Source organism: Struthio camelus, chromosome 5, assembly GCF_040807025.1.
Source record: "Struthio camelus isolate bStrCam1 chromosome 5, bStrCam1.hap1, whole genome shotgun sequence".
NCBI lineage: Eukaryota > Metazoa > Chordata > Aves > Struthioniformes > Struthionidae > Struthio > Struthio camelus.
The window spans coordinates 56,425,292-56,448,957 of record NC_090946.1 but is presented as its reverse complement, the minus strand read 5'-3'; the positions used below and the strand labels follow the sequence as shown (position 1 = coordinate 56,448,957).

The 23,666-nt window shown below is 36.4% G+C and overlaps 1 protein-coding gene across 30 annotated transcripts in view; it reads right to left on the bottom strand.

Moving 5' to 3' along the window:
* The window catches only part of MIPOL1 (mirror-image polydactyly 1), a 210,869-nt gene that overhangs the window by 114,712 nt on the left and 72,491 nt on the right, over positions 1 to 23,666 (bottom strand). For all 30 annotated transcript variants that reach the window (XM_068946476.1, XM_068946486.1, XM_068946495.1 and 27 more), the window contains 3 exons: positions 17,739 to 17,868; positions 10,863 to 10,896; positions 10,433 to 10,603 (listed from right to left, as the gene is read on the bottom strand). In XM_068946476.1, coding sequence (XP_068802577.1) covers positions 10,433 to 10,603; positions 10,863 to 10,896; positions 17,739 to 17,868 — 335 coding nt within the window. The remainder of the gene's footprint in view (positions 1 to 10,432; positions 10,604 to 10,862; positions 10,897 to 17,738; positions 17,869 to 23,666) is intronic.

Sequence of the window (23,666 nt, the reverse complement as noted above, 5' to 3'; positions counted from 1 at the left end):
AGATGCAGAAGTGCTTAAACCTAAGGTCAGTTGCCTGAAATACATCCTTCGACATGTGCAATTACCAACAATGCCTTCATGCACCTCAAAGCTTCCATCCCTTGTGTGGAGGGAAGGACACCCTAAGCAGAGAAATTTTAAGAAAAACAGAAAGACAGAAGAATGTTATGACATCTCCTGAAAGCAAAGCGATGGGTCTGCCTGCCAAAACAAACAAAACGGGTAAATGCATGACTACTGCTGGGAGACGTCTGGATACCATAGAAGACAACACACAGGACACAAAGAGAACGTGTAATGAGACGCACAGCTGTTAGCTAGCCCTACAGTGGAAAGTAGATTGATATGACTATTTCGTATAAGGCATTAACAAAGATTTTCATGCTTCTTCTGTGACACTTGTACTGGATGCTTTTAGTTTTCCAGTGAGATTTTCAAGCCTAGTTTTGCAGATAGAAATTCATTTAAAGTAAACTCCTTACATTTTGATTGTTAGTGAAACCTCAAGCAACAAGGCTGAAAAAATGCCTGTAGATTGAGAAAGAAAGCTTTGTCTCAAAACTACAGAAGATGAAAGAGGAAAACTCACAGAGGGGGAGGTGTTCAGTCCTGTCTTGAACACAACCCAGCAAACTTCTCTCAGACAAGAGTTTTTGGTTTTGTTTTTTATATAAACTTTGTTCATACTTTAGCAGGCAACAGAGAGAAGCGTTAGAGCTAACTAAGAAATAAGTAGCTGTTAGCATAATTGAAAGTTTACCAGAAGCACCTATTGATTAATAGACTTCTTACACATTTATAGCAGCTAATTCATAGAAGAAATGTTTTCAAAATTTCCTCCCTCTCCCAAAAAGGGTATAATTCTATGTTATCAATAACGTATAGAAGTATGTAAAATCAGAAGTATTACTGCTGATTATCCAGCACAAACACATTACATCAGTTACTTACATTTTTTTGGTAAATCATGAAGCTAGAAGAATTATACTTTTTACACAGGCACACCTTCTTAAGGGCCTTTAAATAAATATTTCTGTATATTTGAATTGGCTCATTTAAAAAAGTATTTTCAATATAAAAGTAAACTATAAACCAGAACACATTTTTTGGTGTTGAGCCTGTGTATACCCACAGCATATTTAATAATCAATACTTTAATAACACCACTGAAAAGAACGGCAATAAAACATTAACATCAAAAAACAAGTTCCAAAACAACAGCACCTTACAATCACATGCAGTCCACACGTAATAGGAAACCTATATCCTTCATTTCAATAGAAGGCAATGGAAGGCATATTTTTCTTGTTCTCAAGCAACTCAGCTTGAAAAATAATTAAAAGTGAAAAAACAGAACAAGGAAAATAGGGTAAATCTGACCATCTGAAGCACAAAACAGTAAAGCCATAAACTAGACAAATGTAGGCATACTTGGCAAATAAGATGTAGGTAAGTCAAACAATACTACTGCAAAATCCTTCTTTCACCAACAGAATATTCACAGATTTTCTCCTTCAACTTTTTCCCCAGGGCCACTATAGTTCAGAATTTCTAAAATAATTTCATCATGTCCAAGGACTTCCAAAAACTGATTGATGGCTTCCTAGCATTTTGAGGTTAAAAAAAAAAAAAAAAGATTTGTCCCTTTCCCATTAAAACAGTAACCCGTCTGGGTTTTAATGAAGGCTTTGATGACTACAAGAATCAACAGCCAACATACCGAACACACTAGGAAGTGTTAGTGATATTGAACACAGCTACTCTCCTGACTACTTGGAATCTACTGTTCCTCTTAGTTTGTTTATATCTATCCAATACTTCAGGCTTTTGTTAATCCTTGCTTTTATTATATTAACTTTGCCTTGTCATATATGTAATCACATGAAAATTATCTACTAGATCTCTCTCAGATTTTCATCCCGTTGACATTCTATTGAATAGGACACAAACTCAAGCCTTCTGCATGTGATGCTGCGTAAAACCACTGCAAGAATCTTTAATATGGCTTTCATGCTAGGTGGAAATTATAAGTAATAAAGGGCAGGAAAACAAAGTAACTTCTAAGTAATGTTTAAGATTTCTCCATTAAGCCTAGAAAGAAGAAAATAGGTAAAATGAAAAAGTATTTGAAGATAGTGTATATCTTAACAAAGCTAGACTTTAGGTGACTGAAAGGGGAATTAAATCCAAACTCCTAAAGAATAACAATTGGCTTCAGGTTCCTATTCGTTATTACTGGACGTCACTCCATATGGATCCCTTCATCAGCTGGAGATAGCTTAAGTAATTTACAGGAGTATCCCTTATGTAAGTTAGTTACTTGTCAAGCAAAGATTTAAACAAACTAGTTCAGAAGCCTATCTCTCCTTGAAAGAACCAAGGTAATTTACATGCTTTGTGGACAGGTCCAAAATCTTCACCAGAAAGGTCTGCATGTAAAGTAATCTATTAAATAATTTTCAAAGTAAAAACACTGAATACGATGATAGCTGGAATACTTTTTCTGAGAACAATGACAGCTTTTGTTTCACTTTAGCTTTCCCCCCTGCCCCTCCAATCTGATTCTCCTTCTTCAAGTTACCTTTTACTTTTTTATCCCTAATTTCATTTAATAGACTAGCAGAGCTTTAACGTAGCTAATTTAAAATTTTTTTTGAATTAAATGGATTTATTTTTCTTTCTATATTTAAAATAAGAAAACCTAGCACTTTTAGATAACATTCTTAATGCATTTAATAGATTTTCAATAAAAAATGCAATTTGCATACTACTTGTGCTGCCATACTGACAGTACTCCACATAAACTTCAGGTATTATGGAGACCTAGGGTATGATTATGCTGGTGCCTCCATTTGCATCCAAGGTGCAATTTGCACTGAATCCATTTTCTGTGCTTTGGTTTGCAACAGGGAGTGTTCTCTGGGAGAATGAACAGGATTCCTTTTGATTAAAGCAAACTCAGGAGATCTAGTCCAGGGGCATTCCGACTGTACTCCAATGCAAATGAGCATTCAGTCCATAGACCAGTCCAAAATAAACAAAAATCCACCCTGAAATGTGTTAATGTGGATGTCAGGTGCTGATAATTAACTATTTCATACTCCAGATCCACTCCTATTAGTTCACAGTACTTGCTAATACATAATCAGCACTTCCAGTTATAAAGCTGCAACTGTGAACGCTCAAGAACTGCTAAGTGGTAACAGCAAGGAGGAGAATGAACGCACAGGTCAGACACATGAACCTTTTCAGACCCCATATTAAATATAAATATGAAGCAAAACAATCTCTTTTTATCACCTATCAAAGAGAATTTTAATGTAAACCCATGTGGGTATCCAGAATAACAAAGTTTTTTTGCAGAAAGATTTCTTAGAAAGTTGCTAAGAAAACTACCTTTTAAACATGAAATACATAGATAGATAGATTTTTTACTTTCTTAAAAAAAAAACAGAGGCATTTTATCCAACAAATGTAAGGAAATCAGAATCTGATTCAGCATTCACTGCTTATCTTGACACTATAAAGAGTTAAATACCATGCAAACCTTACTTTAAATACCTTTAAATAATTCTGGCATCTACAGAAGTTATTGCATGCACAGTGATTCAATCTCCTCTTCGCAGTGAATACTGTTTGAATTCTGCTGCTCAAATCACATTCAGAATTTCCTCTACGGGTTGTTGCTACTGAAAGAGACCATCAATAAGCATACAAAACATTTTTTCTCTCTTTCATCCTAGGGTTTTGACATTAAATATTTAAACTAATTCTAGAAATTGGTTTGGAAGTTTAAGTTGTGTGAACCTAGAGCTTAGCACCATGATAGATGAGTCAAATAGCAATTAATTAAACAAGCTTGCATGCAAATTTACTATCATTTTCAAAGGGGTGAGGAATTTCTAGGTAGCAAAGAGAAGATGAATGTTCTACTTGAAATTCATTAGAGCTTACAGTTAAAGATACAAGGCTTGATCACGTGCTCAAATACAATGCAGACATGTATTTTCTGAATTCTGTACAACACTTTGTACAAGAACAACAGGTGATCTAACAATGCAAACAATAGTGGGTCTCAGAGCATCATTCAGTCAAAACCTTGTGACACTAAAATAAAGAAAATGGAGTATAAATTAAAAAACTTGCTTTAGAAGTTCAAAAAGACAAACTGTAATCCCTGTTTTCAAGGAAGGAAACATTGCATTCACATTTACATATTTACTCACATTTCACATTCATAGACTAAATACAAAAGCTAGGTATAAGAGCTCCTTAAGGCCATTTCCTTCAGATTCTCCACTCCCAACGTACCAGCTAATTTAAAAAAAAAAAACCACTGCACCTCATGCAACCAAAGCCTTTCTGAAGCCAAACTGAGGAATGAGCTGCAAGATACTCACTTTCATGAGTGAAATACTGACTCCAGTGAAATCACAGAGAATTTCATTCGCTACCGACAAATACCTGTCTACAAAGACATCACAACCTCTGCTACATCAAGGCAAGGGACCAAATAACAATACACATACAGATGTCCCCAAATCTTCTCAGTTTAGGCTCTTATTACTCTGTTTGAACTTCTCATCTCTCCTCAGCTTTCTCAATGTTTTGAGAAACTGGAGTTATAGTTTCTCAAAACTTCTTTCCCACCAAGTAGGAAAGAACCTTCCCTTTTGTGAGATACAAAAGATTTAGTACCTCTTCAGTATCAATTCAAAAGTTTTATGCGAGACTTTGGGACTCCAAGCCTTTCAGCCACAGAAATCACTGGTTCTGTTTGGCACTTCTGAAAATTCTGTAGCCAATGAGATTCACCTAGTCTACGCAGACAAGCAGTAACAAAAACATGGATTTAATCAGTTTAGTGTAACATGGGCTTCCTGAAACATGAATTGAGTCAAACTTTGCAAGGATTACCTTTATCTACATACACAGAGAATCAAATGTGACATTATAAAGCGCTTGTCCACTGCAATAGGACCAAATGGAAAATTAATACAGCTAATCATAACACTTGCTTATATGACTTGGCTTTTGTGATCTTTTTTCAGGATGCCTGTTACTCAGCTTTAAATCTAAAGTGAAGTCTGTGAGGTTTACCTGGGGCCACCAGCGTAAGTGATGATAAACCTGGCAACTGTTTTTTCCAAATCCTGTGTCCTTTCTCCCTCATCCCTCCCATAACAATGTAAATTTTAATGTTAAATTTTAAGTTTTAAAAAATAATTCTATTTTGTATTTTCCCCATATCCTTATTTATTTCTCAGGGCTCAAACTAAATTTGAAGAGTAAGAGGAGCAACTTACAGCCAGCTTTTAAAACTACGCCCTTTAGTTTTCTGCTTCCCTTCCTGCTAGCAGGTTAACTTCCCCTCACTCAATTATCTGCTACCACTCAGAGAAAAGCACTGCAAATGAGGGCCAGAGGAACTTGCTCTTGCCTTCCCAAATGAAACCGTGCATAAGAGGAAACTAACTTGTGTCCTCAAATAACAATAAACATCCCCCTTACCTCCACTTCCCTCCTCAAACAAGCCTGGGACCAAAATCATCAATACCCCACAGCAGCTGTCAGGTTCAAAAAGAACTGTGAATACCTCTCTTCTCTTCTCCTGTCTTCTCCAAATATGAGAAGCAAGTGGAGAGATAGCTGGGGAAGCATCCTAGCAGAGCAGCTAGGATACTGTCAAATGTGCTCTTGCCAAACAAGAACTCAGTCCGTATCCTTAGCTAGGAGGTATCAACGGGAATCAAAAGCACAGAGTTTAATATTGATGTGCTGATTAAAATGATCATTAAAAAATAATTTTCCAAACCATGGTTTGGGTGGAAGAGGAATTATCTCCAAGATAAAACAGTCACACAGCATTGCAGCCTTCATCTGAGTATGTCTCCTGAAATGGTCTCAGATCTGTGAGTAATTTTTTTCATTTACACATGCTTTTCTTGTTTTTACAGTGAATACAGCTTCTGGGTTTATTACTTTAATAAGGCCTGCTCACTCATGTTTGCCAAGGATGCCTTAATGCTTTGCAAATCACAGATAACAAGGTTCTACACCTCATTTGATGTACAAAGAGGGAAAATGCTTGAGAAGCTAAAAAAAGTTAGCAAGAAGCTGACTTGTTGTGACTACTGACATTTATCAGTTATTAGTCATTAGTCGAAACCAATAACGATGAGCAGTCAAGCATAGCGCTTCTCATCTTTGTTTTCAGCAATCATAAACTGCTGCTTGCTGCCAAACAAGGCCTTAAAATGGAGAAAGGTACTTACACTTGCTTCAGATGAACAACTGGGTACATGCCAATTTTTACATGAACAGTCATAAGCATGTTCCTGCACAGCAGGATGTGATCAAACTATTCAAAGTTGTAAAACCAGGTTTGCTTGCCAGTTATGTTATTGCTTCAAGATCAGGGTATTAGAGACGACACTTCACTGGCTGTGAAACCACTGCTTTTCTTCAGCAAAAAATTCTACACCTTTAATATCTAAAACTGTACAGCAACAGACTGTTCCCAATTACAAAATATCTACAGAATTAAAATTAGCATTGAAAACATATCAAACACTCTGAATTATAAACCATGCTGCTATTTAGTTTCTTTAAAAACACTTCCTTCAAGCTGTACCAATTAAAGGGCATCTTTTCTTCTCTAAAACAGAAGAAAACTTATTGCATTGACTTACTCAAGTCCCCAGCTTCAGCTGCCAACCCTTTAATCATATTAACATTCCTGTCCATAAGATGTGATGTGCTTAACAGGTGGTGGCCAGTTTGAGACATTGCACTGCATTGCCTCCTGCTGGAAACCATTTTCTTTATATGATCTTCATAAAATACTTTAATGTGACCATGGCCATATTTAATTTCTATCAAATGAATGCTCAAGCAAGCAAGACTTTTGAAGAAAGGCAGAACTGTATTACAATCCATTGGACGAATAAGTTTTTTCTTTGAATGGGTTAAGACAAAACTTAGTATTATAGATAATAAACTGATTTTTTATTTCTCATAACAGTTAACATCTTACTCCATTTCCTTTTCAGAGAATCAGTCATAAAACAGACACAAGCTTCCCAGTGTAACACAATATCTGTTCACTAACAAATATATCTTGGCAAATATAACCAAACAGTTGAGCTTGTTTTTTTAAGGGGGTTGGTACAGGAGAAGATGGATGTCAATGTTTAGTCATGCTTTAGTTGTTTGGTTTTTATTCACTTGAAAATACATACTAAAAGTAGTATCAAATATTTGAGTTTATACCATTTTATTTGTTTTCACACATACAAAAAGTAGTTTGCATATTTGCTCAGCAATGTAGTGAATGATCTAGGATTACATACACATGTGCAGCTCAATACAGTGATAATAGTGCCTCTAGCTGCTTCCTAATAAGATGCCACATTCACATTTGAAATACCAAAAAAGACGTAGGGGTGCTTGGGTATTATAGCTCAGAAAGACCTTATTGATACATTTCATAAACATGGATAGCGCTTTTCATCTTTTCAAGAATAAAAGAAACTAAAAAAAAATTTCAAATAAAAGAATCACAACTAGTTAACCATTTTAAAGCAGCTGTACAACAGCAGTCCAGTAAAATACAACTTCATGGTATAACCAGCAGAAAAGTTATTGTGAAACGATGCTTGAAAGACTAGTTGAAAACAGCCTGTACTTATTTGGTCACAGGAGATGCACAGTTTATAGAATATCCATTCTCTACGAAAGCTAAGCAGTCCTTAGCTGAAATGAAACCAATGAGTTAGAGCTGGAAAGATTTCTGTGTTATTATTGCTTATACAGAAAAATCAGAAATCCCAGAAGTTATACCCCAAAAACTGGATGCTAGCTGTATTCACCGTGCTTAATTGTCAATTGCCAGGTTATTGTGAAGAAAAACATTAAGGATAATAGATGCAGCTTCATTAAATATAGCCTGTGTAAACCCTTATTTATCAGATAGACAGTTCTTTCTCATATGGAATTGGTTATGTGGGTCACCCAAATGGCACTGGTGTCTCCACAACAGGTAGTAGAAACAGAGCAACACGATTTTTACGAAATACGTCATGAAGCGTTTAGCTTCCACTGCCCAGTGACCTCTGAACTTTTAAAACACCATTTCCAGAGGTCAGCCACAGCATATTATGGCATACTCAACTCCTTTGTCTCAACCTATCCTTACCAAGACCCCCTCATATTTGATGTCACCTCCCATGAAAAGAGAAAGATTTTAACTTGCAGATGTTATGAATACCTGAGGCAGCCTCAGATCTAACTTCTAATAATTTACATTTGTTATGCTAAGCATATACATCCTTGAATTATATCCAGTCCCTTTGTGGTCTAAGATAGGAATCCCTCTCCTATTGTTCTTGCTGTTAGCGTAATAACTACTGCTATTGCAATGTTAACAAAAGACTACTAATAATTCAAGTATGGTATGAATTCCCAAGGAATCATCAAGTGAGAAATGCAGGCTGAAATGTAGCTTCAATTCCAAGAATCTATTTTACAGATTCAGTAGTCACAGCCATAAAGGCATCACAGTTATGAAAACACAATGCAAGCTCAATAGAGTTCTAGTAGTAGTAATCAGTTTAAAACAATGGTATTATAATTTGCAAGCAGTACCAATCAGAGCACTACAGCCTTCTACCAAATGCTGATGTAAGAAATCTTAGTTTGGAGGGTTTTATGTTTATTTTATTCATTTATTTTTAGCTGCACCATCTACTTGACGTTATCTGTGCATTTTGCTGATAGACCTACAAGGTGGCTTTGCTGGCTGTGGCATTTGAGCCATTACTACAAAAAATAATGATCTTTCATTAATTAATTGCTATGCTAATTACTTTGAAAAGAGACTTCTATACATATGTCTGTAGATTACTCTTTAAGTGGAGAGCCTAAAAAACCAACTCTGTTAAAATATATATTATAATGCCCTACAATAACATTCAGAAGTTCACAAAAGTTTTATGGTCCAAGTATATCTGAACGCATACTTGGACATTGAAGCAAAAAACTAACAAAATAAGAATATACCAAAAGATCCTTCCCCTTTGCTGAAAGCTTTTCTCTTATGAGCTGCCCAGTTCTCAAATGTCCTGTGCAAAGAAGAAATCCAGTCATAATTAAAAAATAAAGAGCATAAATTTTTGGCAGGACTGTTGGATGTTTACCAGTAGATAGGCTGGTACTATACTTACTGTTATTAACGGTAACTTACTGTTACTATAAAAAGCAAAAGAAAGCCAAGTGAAAAAATAAAGTTCCAACATTAATATGCTTTGTAGTGGATAAATGCATAAAGTATTTTAAGAACCAAGCACACAGGGCTTTCCAGGTTAAGGTAGGATAGAACATAAAAACAATAATAATTGCAAAAAGTGAAAATCTCAGGGCGTGGAGAAGAGATTATTTTACCAGGTATAAAACATAAATTTAACCAACATTATCAGCACCAGTCAACATCACAAACCTGATTTTAAATTTAACAGAAGTTATTTAGGTGTGGGCTAACTTGGATAATTTATATTCAGGGAAGATTTAAATTTTCCATTTTGGAGCAAAAGCCAGACGAAACTTCTTGCCTGTGACGAATGCATATGGAGTTTCATCCAGTCTAAAAATCTCTCAAGAGCTCTACTCCCCATCCAGGCTGCTTCTCCCCACAGCTTATTCCCAATGAGCTAAATCCAGTTTTTATCAGAAGACAACATTAGGAGGAAAAAAAATTGTGGAGATAAAATTCAGAACAACTCTGCTGTGAGATGGAAGAACCAAGGAGACTCTCTCCATGATGAAGAGAATGAAAATAGCATTCTTTTGTGAAAACAGAAAAGTGAAGGGAATCAGTGATCTGAGTGGAAAAAGGAAATCAGCTTGTAGTGGCCTATGTAGCAGAAGCATGAGACATTGAAAAATCAAGGACCGTATGCTGATTTTCACCTCCTGAATGTAAAGCAACACAGGGAGGAATTGCTTATTTTGCTGCATGCAGCATTATTTTCCTTTAATGCATATTTCTGCCACTGATAATTTTAACCCTTTACAACTTTGAGCTAGCTGTGGTCTGATGCTTTACAGCAGTACAGAATTCTGCAAAACTGAGCCCTTAGTATCTTTTTACATTGGCCAGTATACTGAAAGCTATTTTGCTTTAAAAATGGAGAAGTTAGTGATTGGGTGCAAAAAATACAGAAATAAACTTGCCTGTGAAATATATTTATGCCATTTTAATGAGCGCTCCTACCATGCAGGCATAATTGTTTATTAATCAGCCATTTGCCATAAGGGCAGTCTTTTAGGTTTGCAATAGGGAAAAGAAAATGAAGCAATTTTCTTCCCTAGAAGCAAAGCAAGGAAAAAAAAAAGAAATTTGACATTGAGCGATTATACACTTGTAGAGACTTACTTGAGACAAAGCAGCATCCCGTTGTTCTATCACTGCATTCATTTCCTCAGCTACTATTTTCTTTTTACGTTCTTTGGTCCTGTGTATTCGATTCAGAATTATAGCTCCATTCTTCAGTATATCTATGCCGGTGTCTGCATTGTTTATTCTGTTCAGTAATTCCTGTAATGTCTACCAACAGCATTATATGTTAGTCAGACATGAAGTTTTAATATATTTTATTTAATATAGGGTTTTAATTAATAGGCACATGTGAATTGTAAATTGACTGAGTGAAGTTATTGAATTTTCATATTGCAGCAAAGATGTACATTATTAGTGTGTCAATTCTTCTTTTTCCCACATCTTAGTTCTTGAAACCCACTCAATTGAACTTAAGCCTCTAAGATATAAGACTGACATCAAGAAATCTCCTCAGAGAATGGCTTACCATGTCATTTTCTTCAGGGTTAATATTTTCTAGCCTAGAAAAAAGGGACACAGAAAGCCTGATCAGTAGCATTTCCTTAGTGCAGCAAAATGAGTTCGCTTTTTAAATCTTTAGAACCTCAAGTAATTTCATTCTACTAGTCTTTAGAGTCAACCATGACACTGAACATATTAAAGTGCCACCCGCTCGACTCCATCTTTCAATAATGCTCCATACCTTCAGCACTGACTTCAGACTGTTAAGTTATTAATGTTTACTGCTATATATGACTACAAGGATCAATTGTTCATATGTGCTTAGATGAAGAAAGTTCCCCAGTGATAGAAGTGAGTGATGCTCTTATTTTATTTATTTCTGGACTTACAACTTTTACTTGACGTTGTGTTTTTGTTATTTTTACCTCACCACAAATGAAACAGGACAGGACTTTTGTAGAGAATTTTTTTTTTCTTTTTAAAATAAGTCATTTTCCACCTCCCTCTGCCAAAAGGAGGCAAAACAACTAGTTGAAGTTTCCTTTAAAATATTTTGCTTTTATGTTTTGCATAAAATACCATGTTAAGCCAATTTTCTGCAAGGCCATTCTTTAATTCTGTCTGCTCTTCCCTGCTTTTTATTTCAAGAGAATATGTATTTACCTGTTAAATGTAAAGATGATATGAGGAATTTAGTTATACACAATTAAACACCAGCTGCACAAAAGAAGTGAGTGACAGAACAAACACCTAATAAATGGGAAAGTACGCATTTTATTTTACCTAAGGTTAGTTATATGGGCAGCATATTATTTACAATATTTGTGTGCATTTTAAAATGGAAAAGACCTCTTTAATATTTTTTAATATGCTTATTTAGGAATATTAAAAAGTTACATTTCCACTCCATTGCTAATTATTGGTGACATTTATTAAAAGTAGGCCTGTCACAGGCTAGCATATAAAATTTTAAAAGACAGTAGTCATTAAAAAATAACTTGTTCAGTGCTGAGAGATGCTGCTCTGAGGCCAAGATTTAAGCCAGCAAACATTGTAACAGTGCTTGATAGCACAGTAACATATTACCTTAAAGCGTTAGTTACCAGTTCATATGGCATAGCAAATCAGCCAATACTGAAATTAATCCTTTTAATCAAAAAGAAATAATACAGAATGTACTACCAGTGTATGATTGTATGATAGTTGGCATATTTACATGGACCTTGCAAGCAGTAACTACTTTCCAATATATCCACTCAGCATTAGACCAAAACCAAACAAAGTGAAAGCTAACCTTTGCTGGGTTTGACTCACGTTCATAAAGTAATATGAACCAAAAAATGACAGACACTTGAGTTCAAATTCTGACAACTGAGTTGGCTCCTTGTAGACTTCCTGCTTTAGGTTCTTACACTGCTCTGTTCTAAGTTCCACCTAGCATGGGACTTAAAGAGAGGTCTCCAGCTAGTCTGTATTCAGAATAAAGTGTACTTGTCAAAGAAAACTGGCAGGAATGACCTGGCTTCACCAGAGGACTTCTCTCCTGATAAAAGCGTGGTCAACAAAATCACTCAGCCAACCATCAGGCTGGGTGGGGAGGATACAGGTGGAGGAAATGGGGGAAGAGAAAAAGAACCACCATAAATGTAGCCCTTTTGCTGTCACAAGACATCTATCTGTAGGCATACATACACCCTCTAAGGTCATAGTATTTTCTTTTAAATGTGCACTTGCCTGGTTCCTCTCCCTGGCTGTGCACAGGCAATAAGTGACCCTTTAGTTCTCTCATGATTTGAAACAGCAGTACGGAAGGATTCCTTTTTCTTCTATTTTTATACACATTCCCCTGAAGTATTCTCTAGGGGTGACAGGATTGAAAGCGTTTCAGCTGTTACAGTTAAACAGTGACCAAAGAACTGCTCTAGCAGCTAATTTTAAGAAAGCATTTGAGCATTTGGTAAAGGTTGGCAGGCTGCTTAATACTGCCCTCTCGTAAAAATCTCTAATTGGAACAGGTCCAGAGCAGATGGAGGGAGTGGCTTGTGGTCTAAAACTTGACAAGGGTGGCAAAAATAGCCAATGGACTTTACAAAGAAATGCCCTATGTGCTCCATTTGATGTTCTCTGAGGTGAGAAAGGTTGACCTTTTGCACAACTAGCACCAGCAAGAAAATAACGATGATAGCTGGAAAAGCGCCAACATTCCAGAACAAACCCAAAAGCTAAAAAAAAAAAAGCTAAAACCGAAAAGCCACTCCCTTATGGCTCATCCCATCACCTCTGCTCCTTCCAAAGGATTTGTAGAGTGTGAGGTGGACTTTGGGAAAAAAAAAAAAATCCATTCAACCACACTACGAACCTATTTACAATAAAGAGTCTAAGAAAAGTAATTTTTTTCTTGGAGTTCACTCTGCTCCTAAGAATGCAGCAGGTAAAAACGATCGCTTGCTTAGAATGAATAGTGAGACAAACTTTCATGATAAATTAGAGGTGAGGTTTTAGAGTCACTCTATTCTTACGACTATTGCAGAGGTCAGCTGAGCCCTAAGCACCTCAGATTGACTTGTTTTGAGAAACCAACAATAAGTAGAAGAGACTAGTAACAGAACGAGATGCTAGAGGAGCAAACGTTTTAAGTGAGGCTCAAGAGAACTATTGATATTATAGAAATTTTGGTTAATGAACATACCTGAATGCACAAGAGGTGATAGTGACTGATGGAAAGATGTTGATTTATTCACTGTGATGAATTCAGCAGGTTTGCAGCACAGTCCTGACTTGCTTCTCCCATTGCAACATGCCATTCATCCAGGTAGAAGTAGAAATGAATATCTTGTCACCTCAGCTGAAGTGTCATTACAATTAGTAAAGACCCTCAGTGTTCTGAAAAGCCTAACTAGTGGAGCTATGTTCCAGCAGGAATCTTGGCCCCAGCACAAATCACAGCTATTTCTTCTTTGCTAGGTGTATAGCTGTATGAACATAAGCATCCTAAAGCTTAGAGCAGCTGAGCCTGATGAAAGCAAGCATCCATTCTTGATTCTGAAATCCTCAAAGATTTCAAAAATAATAAAGAGCTTTCCTCAAAGGAAAAGAAAACAAGAAGCCAACAGTCACAATAAACAATACTTTCCTGTATTCTATTATTGCTCTTTTCGGAAGAAACAAGATCGCTTCTCACCCAGAAGGTCCCATCACAAAGAGGACTGAAATGGGACAGGGAAGAGCAGTAAACGGTGGTCAGGCTGTGGAAACGCACACAGTCACTGTTGGCTGAGGAAATACTGAACACAAATCGATGAAACAGAGTAAGCCATCTTCAAAGTCTCTTATATTGTCTGATATGGCTTATGACATTCCTATCAAACTTCCAGTTTCACTGGAATAGTAGTAAGGTAAGGAAAGAGGCAGATATCTAACATCTGATACAGTCCGCATGATTACTACAAAGCAACCTGGATATAAGAACAACTTTTCCTCCCTTTTAGGAAATTACATGTGGCTACTAATGCCCAATAACTCATTACCTTTACGTACTTGCTACACAGATGAATATTAGATTTTACAATGGAACAAATCCAGCTTTTGAGCTTTTTTCAGCCTCTTACCATTTAAGATTTTTCTTCTACTGCTCTGATGACCGACACTAAAACTGTCCATGGAAATAAAAGCACATAACATTTTTCAGAATTCTTAGGTAACATATCTTTGTGCCCCAATGAGTGACATAAGTCTGCTTAGGGTATGCCTTAGGATTTTGTTCATTTCCACGATGTCCTCAGTGACAGGTGACAAGGCAACCAGGATGTGAAAGACTGGGATGACACTTTCTCACCACCTGCCATTACCACAGTCAGTTTCTGTAATGCAGAATGGGAGATCTTGGAAGATACCAATTTTATGGTCTTTTGCAATGCAAGCAGCTTGGCAAGGAAGATGCTTTTGAAGGAAACCGGTTTTGTCCCTAGCCTTGTGGTCTGGTGCTGGCTGCCATTACAGCAAATATCACACAGAAGTCTGACCTGCACCTCTCTAGAATATACAGGAAGAAATACTGGCTATAGGACCTTTGAGACAATGAGTCTCTGGAAAAGAAGATGTAAATCAGCTATCAACCCAACACTAGCTGATTAGCCCATCCCAACTTTTACCTGTGTCGGGTTAGTGTTCCCCACAGGGAAATTTCCTATGCCAATTCAGAGACTGTGAATGGCATCAGGGTATCAGACCTCATTAAAAAACATAAGAAAAAGTGCACAAGTGGGTGAGAGCAATAACAATTACTGTTCTCTGAATGACAGCAGTAAGACATGACAGCTTGGCTCCATCAATGCTTTCGTACCAACGTCACCAGAGGGAGTTACCAACTATCCCCTTGGAGCAGGTGTTTTTATCATTACCAGTCTATCCACTGCCTTCTGCAATGACATTCCTTTGAAGAAGGAAGCACACATGTTCTCCAAGAAAGAGAGTTTCTTCTTTTTCTCATCTTTCTGCTTAGAACAGAGTTGGCCTTTTAACATATGAGTGAAGCAGAGAAAGGCTTGAAGGGAAAACAAGTGATGGCTTACTCTGAGATTCATGTGTGTCAAGACCACAGTAAGGCCACAGCTTTGTCTGTGGATTCCACTGCACAGACCGTAGCAATATGCCTGTCATGCACTTAACAGACCTGCGATTTCTTCCAGAAACACAAATCAGTGAGAATAATTAGTCTGCTCCAGAACATCTGGGCTTAAACTCCCAAGATCTTGGGCTTATGTTCACAGCTAACACAGACTGTCTCATTTGACGTTTGTGGCCATACAAAACTTTCTGGCTTTCTTTACTCTTGAAATACACAAATTAGAAGAGTGATAGAAGAAACTGGAAAGATTGGAGAGAAAAGGTCACAGTTATGATGCGCTTTGTGGGAATTCAAAGCACGTTCGTCATTTCCTCAGACACTGCCAATCAAAGCAAAATTTCAGATGTATATATACATCTATATTGGGCTCTACAGGGCATGATCTCTGACAAATTGTGCATTAATTCTTTTGGGACTGAAATTTCCTAAACTTGCTTTAAGCCATATTTATGGGCTGTACAAACTTTAGCAAAAGGTAAATTCCACAGAGTAATGGTGCACAAACAGATTATTGGAATTTATTTGGAAAACATTCTCTGGACCTACCTAAATACCCTTAAAGGAGACTGTTTTTCTGCCATGAAGAGGAAAGAGTGTTTCATTAGAATCAATTATTTAAAAAATAATTGCTTGGCATTTAGTTGAATAATAACTACATATATTCGGTCTGCTACCATGAAAAACTTGTTTCGGTAATAAAATCCATGCAAGTTCAGCAGAAGTAAAACTTGTGAACTGACACAGGATCCAGAGCTGATAATGTCGACAGCACTAACTCCTCAAGGCTGTATTTTCCCTCCCCTTTGTTATTCAATATAGTAAAATTTTCCATAATGACTTCCTCCCTCAATCCTATCTTGTCTGCCCTTCCTCCACTGTATTTTCTTTCTCTTCCATATTTTTAACGTGTTGCTATTATCTTAATTGTGCTTTCCAGTCTTTTTGGATTCTAGCATAACCTGGAATGCAATGGCTTATGTATGACCTCATTCCCCCAAAGAGGTAGCCTGATGGAGCCTAATGAGAAGGAAAGAAATGACAATAAAGGACTGAGGTGGAAGTGAAAGGTGAGTTAAAGGTCATAAAGATGAAGTGCTGGAAAAAAAAAAAAAGGACAAGGAAGGTAGGGAGAAAGACAGCTGAGCAACACAGAAAAGACAAGATACAAAACTAAAAGTGTAAGGCAAAAAAGGAGAAAGAAAACTTGAAATGGAGAACAAGTGGAACAGATTCAGCAAAGGAAGGGGAAAAAGCAGGAAGTAGACAATTTAAAGGATCAGACTTCAGCAACCTAATTTCTGAAGGCCTGTCTCCCCTCCACCTCTACCATCTTCAGTTTCAAGACTGTAGGCCCATTTTAGCCTACACAGAATAAGGGAGAACAAAAATTATTGTGGTAAAAGGATTTTAGGTAATAGACACATACTCACAAGGTCACATGTAAATAAATTCATGAACATGCAGTTCCATGAATTTATTCACATATTCTGTGAGCAGTGGTACTATTCATTTGTACTTGTTCACAGGGGAAATTTCTCAACCACTCTCGACTTAGGGAGGCTGGCATAGGATGGTAGCAAGATGATCACAACATGGATGGAGAAGAATTACATGTAGAAAACTGTAGCTTCAAGGTTTGGTTTTATATACCAAAACAAGAAAAGAAACTTGTTTTGATCTTCCTCTCCTTACCTTAATATAGTTTAACCCTTCTATTTGATATGACATTGCCTGTTTCTGTCTTCCTGTGTTAACACAGTAAATATGAACTTCTTTAAAGTATTAATTATAGCCTTCCTGCTTTACAAACTGCTCCTGCACTAAAGATAAAGAGGAAAATATATGTTTACTACATCACCCACATAATTAGTGGAAATTTTGCTGAAGGAAATGTCTAGTGGGCTCAAAGACTTCATTGATTTCCTATACAGTGCAACTTCTGACTGACATCCTGGTACTCCATGTCAAAAGATCCCCATGTGAAATGTCACATTCCCCTGATTTATCCCTGAATAAATCAATAACAAAGCTTTATTTATTTATTTATTTAGGTAATCAGTCATTCACCTTGCTCTCAGTCTCCAAAGAAATATATGGTCTCATAGGCTTGCTAAAAAAAATTAACTAATAGGACGTTAAGACTAGCACTAGCCTGGTATTTCATCACAGAGAAGTTCATGCTAAGATTTATAACATAACCACTGTTGAGCAGTTTATGAAAGTCAAACTCCGACACAACAATCTTTTTGCACAGAGCAGGAAATGCATACTTACTCTTTGAGAGACTGTTCTAAATGCTGCACTCGTAGAAATGCTTCATCTCTCTCTTCATTAGCTAATCTGAGCCTTGCCATGACAGCCTCATCACGTTCCCGTTGAGCAGAATAAACTTCTTCCACCAGAGCTGCAAAATAACCATATTTGACAGGCTCACACTATTTGGTACACCTTATGCAGGCCTTTGCCAGCATCTCCTAAAAATCACCATTTTCCCCTGACCTTGGATCCTCTGGATAAAGTTTGCACGGCTCTTTAGACACAACATTAACTTGCCATTAACTGCTATAATTCATAACTTAAGGAATGAAAATAATGTTAATAGTTTTCAAAATTAAGCCTGCGTAATGACACAGGGCAAAGAAGCGTTCTGCTTTGAATCCTTGCTTCAAGGAAAGGTAAATTTTAAGGCTCAGAATTGTATGAAATGCTAGTAGGTTTCTTCTACAGGACACAGAATTAAGAGTAATGATCTATTAACTATTTTTATCATCACACTGCCTCCAATTAAGGTGGCACACTAGCTCAATCTAATATTTTCATGGCATGTCTATCTCTGGTATCACAAGAGTGGCAAGGCTGGCATCTCTCCTTCGCTGTCAAGCCTTTACTTTATTGTGTAATATACTGTTATATTATCTGTTACAGCATACGTGGACCTTGGAGCATTAGGTGCCAATAAACTAAGATTTACTGTCTATCCTTGGGAACAAACTAACACCTTCAAGCCATTCTTCATCTTCAGCTTACATTTTCTTCCTGCATCTCCCCTGTCAATATGTCTAACATCAGCTCTGGAACATTGCCAGATTCCTTACCTCGACCCTGCTTCCACTAAAATCTTTATTCATACTTTCATTATTTCCCTCTCTAATACTGTAAATCTCTCCTCATAGTCAATATAAAGCCTACAGTCAAAACTTCTAGGACTTTCAGGATGCTATAGTGAGCCTGCTGTCATTCCAAGACAGAGGACCGTCTCTGACATCCTCTCTGTCACAGGCATCTCGAAAAAATTAAACCAAGAGTGAGGTCTCCAGGTTCCAGAATTCTCCACACTCCCTTTCTAGTTTGCCAAACTATTTTTTAGCCACAGAGAATCCTAAGACCAAGCTCCGATCTCTATCAAATTTTGGCTATTTTTACCACTCTTTTTAGAGAATCTTTTGTATCAAGGCATTACTGCTAGGCTTACTCTAAAATTTCTGCCCTTCTCTTGAGCTACTGGTAAAGCCATTAAGTTAAGATCTCAAAGAAACGCTTCCTGTTCACTTTAGCCTACAGTCTATACTCCTTCTGTTCTTTCCAATACATGACAACAACTTTGTTGCCCTTATGAATTAGTTTTCTCTACTCTTACTTCACCTTTGTACATTGTACAAAAACTTCACAGTAGTTGCTTTGTGTAATATAGTATAAAGCACTTTATGGTTCTTCACAGGAATGGAACAATATAAAAGTAGCAGCACATTTTGGTAATAACTATCCGGCTGGCACTAAATACATTTTATGAGTACTGAAGGGGGAAAAAAGGAAATACAAAATGTAGTAAGTTTCAGTATAGTGCACAAGTAGCTCTGATAAGCAGGGATGTAAGATGAGAAGAAGAAAAGAATCTGGAGAGAGGAATTAGAAAGATGCTCAAGGTAGGAAAGCAATCCTCTTGTTAACCTGGGAAAAGAGGGGTACTGAGGAGTAAAGAAGCATTTTTTGCAGCTTTAGCAAAGGGCTAAAAGCTGAACAATAAGAATAGACTGGACAAAAGAAGATATAGAAAGGTTACATGTTATTCTGGGGATACAATCCCAGAGATATGTCCCTCCTCTCACAAAAATCTGCAGAGGAGTTGCAAATCCAGTGATCAGGTTGGAGACGTAATAAACTGTGCACCAACAAGAAAAGTAATAAACAAAACTCAAAGATCTATTTAGTTCTCTTCTATTTGAATATTCAATTGCTTCACAGGAATAGGATCTTTCTTTTTCTTACAGATCTGTTTGCTCTATTTGCACCAAGAAAGCATTACTTGGCATGGAATAGAAAAAGGAAGGCATGAGTAAAGCAGCTGCAGAGCTGCAAATGCACAATTTGGTAGCCAGGAATAAGTAAGCAGTACTTGTAGAACGTAAGTCTAATATCTGCTGAGTGGCTCAACAAGAACAAACAAGAATAAGTTGTACTGGGAGGGCTGTGCAGTTCGGCTTGCCAGACTTCCATGAAGACTGCTGAGATCTGTGATGGCACAACGATGCCAAAAGCAGAGAAACTCAGCATTGAGTGACTGCGTAAACTACAGTGAAACGACTGTGTCCAAGGTAGATGTGAAATACAAGAGTAGTTTAATTATGTATAGTACTTGTTATCTATCTGTACCTTAAAGTATTTGTTTACTGAAGTTTTTTCAGTAAATTATGTCAGTTTATCTAGCATCATGCTAGACACACAACACAGAGAACCTTTATGCTTTCCATCATATTTCCATGAAGCTATAAGTGTAAGCTCTATACAATTTTCATAATGGACACAACTGTTGAAATGAATAAAAACTACACAGATATCTAAAATTACTATACATATGGCACTTACCACTGTTTAGAGGTTAACTAGTTCCCAGGCTAGTTAATTTCTTTTTGGTCTCTTTGAGTGCCCCTCTTCCTCTGACTTTATATGTTCCCTACCTCAGCACGGAAAACTGCAATTCTCTGGCTGCTAGAACGGCTCTTGAGCATACAAGTATACTTACGGACTTAGGACTGTGTTTGGTCATACCTAATTCCCTCCCTAAATAACTATATCCAGTGGTAATAATGACTATGCTGGTTTTATAAACCAGACTCTTGCTTGTTTGTGTTGAAACTAAAGTGTTATATACAAAGCAGGGAGAAAAAATTCAGAGAAAAAAGATTTTGAGTGACCTAAAAATCCTGCTTATCTGAAATGTTACCATCCCTGATATGAGTCAAGAGGCTGATTGCCTTGAACAGTGAACCCTCCCCCTCCCTTCTCCCCCCAAAAGATCCATTACAAAATACTGTCTTTAAACTAATGGCTATGGAAAAGTAATTTACCTTGAGCAACTCTCTATTCTTCTGTTTTTTCCTTACTCTTCCGTTAAACTAAAGCATTGGAGTAAATATCCCAATGATCAGATGCACCAATTACATCAATAAATTTGAACAATAGTTCCACATCAGTTATGACAGTGTTTGGTTTTTTCTTTTTCTTTTTATACTACAATAGATTTGACAGACTGTAGAAAAACGTTTAAGATACCTGCAGGTAATCCAAGTTTAAAAAGAAGACCCCCCCACCACCACCAAAAGAAAGCACAGTGGCACTTCAGTACTGTGTAGCAATACTGGCAGTGACCATAAAAAGTGTTATAATAAAAAAAAAAAACTTAAAAACAATAAAGTCCTCCTTGTCACTCATTTCAATGAGCTACTGAAGGCTTAACAACCTGATTTCTCTATCAGCTACAGCATCTCCTGATTCTAGTTTACACATCTATGTGTATCTAATATCTACATATTTCTAACTCTATTTAATAATTTTAAAAATTCCTTTTTTAATATTATATGAGATATCATAATAACTACACAGTTTCAGGTGTCTGAACTAAGATATTTTTAACAATAACGTTCAACATTCAGACTGAGCTATGGATAAGTCACAAGTAAAAGTAAGGCTCAATTCCTGAAAGCTGCTTTGCAGAGACGGACTCCCACGTACACTGCCATTAAAATGCCACGTACACACTGCCAAAAATAAATAAAATCTCCAAACTTAAAAACGAAAAGAGTCAATATCAGAGTATTAACCCTGAATTAAAGAATTATAGGGGTTACTTCTGGCAAAGTTGGGCAAAGAACATGGAAGAAGGAATATTTCTCCGCATTTCCAAACAGAGATTCAGCATTATCTTAGTCTCTGTGATCCTAACTGAACAGTGCCACACTTTATTCACGTACACAGCTTACCAAAATCATAAAGATCACAAGATTCTTCAAAGAAGTTAGATTAAAAAAAACATTTTCACAAGTCACTGAAATATATACACCTCTGGGCTGCAATACAGCAGCAATAGAACATTTTATGTCATATTTAGAAAAGTATTGAGGTATAAGGTGTCCATAAAAACATGTACAAGAGATATGGACATAAAAATCCTCCATATTAAAACAAGCAATAAATATCCAGATTATCATCCCTACGCTTCTTAAAAATGCCAGAAGAAAATGAATGAAAGTAAGAAATCATGCTCTTAAGTTCCATTCAAGGTATGGCATATCCAGCAAGCCACTAGTTCCATACTGGAACACTGACTTGATGTCTGAGTCAATGAAAAAGTAATCCAGCTACTTAGTCACCAACTGCTCTGGTCGACACCATGAGGTTTTTCTTGGAGGCATTCCAGCAGTGTACCATCCAACCCATCCTGTTTATCTTGAGGCCTGACCAACAAGAAATGGGAATTCTTATAGCACTAATGTTTCAAGCAAGAAAGTGACATACAAAAATGAAATACGAACAGTCAGATATTAAGTTAAAATGAATTGTGTTATTTAGTAATTCATATACATATAACAACAGGCTTGAGTTATATTTCATTCCCTCAGTGCTCAATTAAGAAAAAAGAATGATTTTTCCAATGCTTATAAATATTGTAATATATACAAATACGACATTGCTATTTAGTTGTATAAACTTTATTTGCTTTGGAATAATTTAGTAACATCTTTCTCCTTGTAACTAAAACCCCTGCCTACTCTAAAAGAGCTCTTTATTTTAAAAGAATCGTTATGCTAAACTCATCAAATCTAAAATATTTTTAGTTTTTAGTAAAGAAAACAATTGTAAACAGAGAGCTTTTGTAAGGTAGATAGCTATTACAAAGTTCAGTTAGAAAATCAATATAGCATTTTAGCTGGAATTTGCTCATTAAACACCCACAGCTCTAATGCAAATTATGATGGAATGAATAAAGCAAATACATATGCTTCTTTCTTTTTATTAAATGTAAAATCTACTGTTAATTGCATCTGGTATGTCATATAAACTTTTCTCCTTAACTATTAAATGGAAGCTTTTACAAAAGTCATTAGAGATTCTCTTTCTCTGACTTGTATAAATTTCAATATTTGTTCAGTAAAGGTTCACAGCAGTTAAATTACATTAACAAATATTATTAGCTACTATGTAAGCCAACTAAGTAAAATACTTATATTGCAGGTAAAACAAATCATTGGGTGTTTACAATAATATTTGGATATGTCCATTTTTAAACAAGCTTATCAAATATCATGTAATTCCTAGGCAAATGGGAGAGACTCAAAGTAGATTTTTTCTTCCCAAATACTCAAATTTGTTTAGTAAGCTAATTGTTTTCTAATATGGGCAAAAGTAAATATGAAGAAGATGAACCACACTGAGTATGAGTTTACTGAGTCAAAGCAGTGTACATATTTTCTTAGTTGAACCTTATTCTTTTGGCAAACCCGTCTTCTACACTTTAACTACCTTTAAAATGTAGTAGCAGTGAGAAGGTGTGCTGGACATCATTCTAGTTTAAACACTGGTTCGTGATTCTACAAGCAACAGAACTTTGGGGGAAGGGAGAAAAGCGCTGTTCCCTTGGAAAAAAAGTCTATTTGCTGATTTCCTAGAGGTCATCTGTGTAAACAGAAAAACTGAAGAGCAAAGGCAATAAAGAAGAAATTGTTAGGATTTAAAACATCTATCTCAGCAGAAACCATTTAACATTACTCATTAAAAAAAGTAAAGGCCTGAATACAGGCCAGACCTTATAACAAAAAGAGATCATTACTCACAGTGCTACTCAAAATATATAGTAAATATTACAGTACTATAACAATTGACTTCCAAGATAATTCGGTGTTACAAAAATAATACCAATATTTTGGA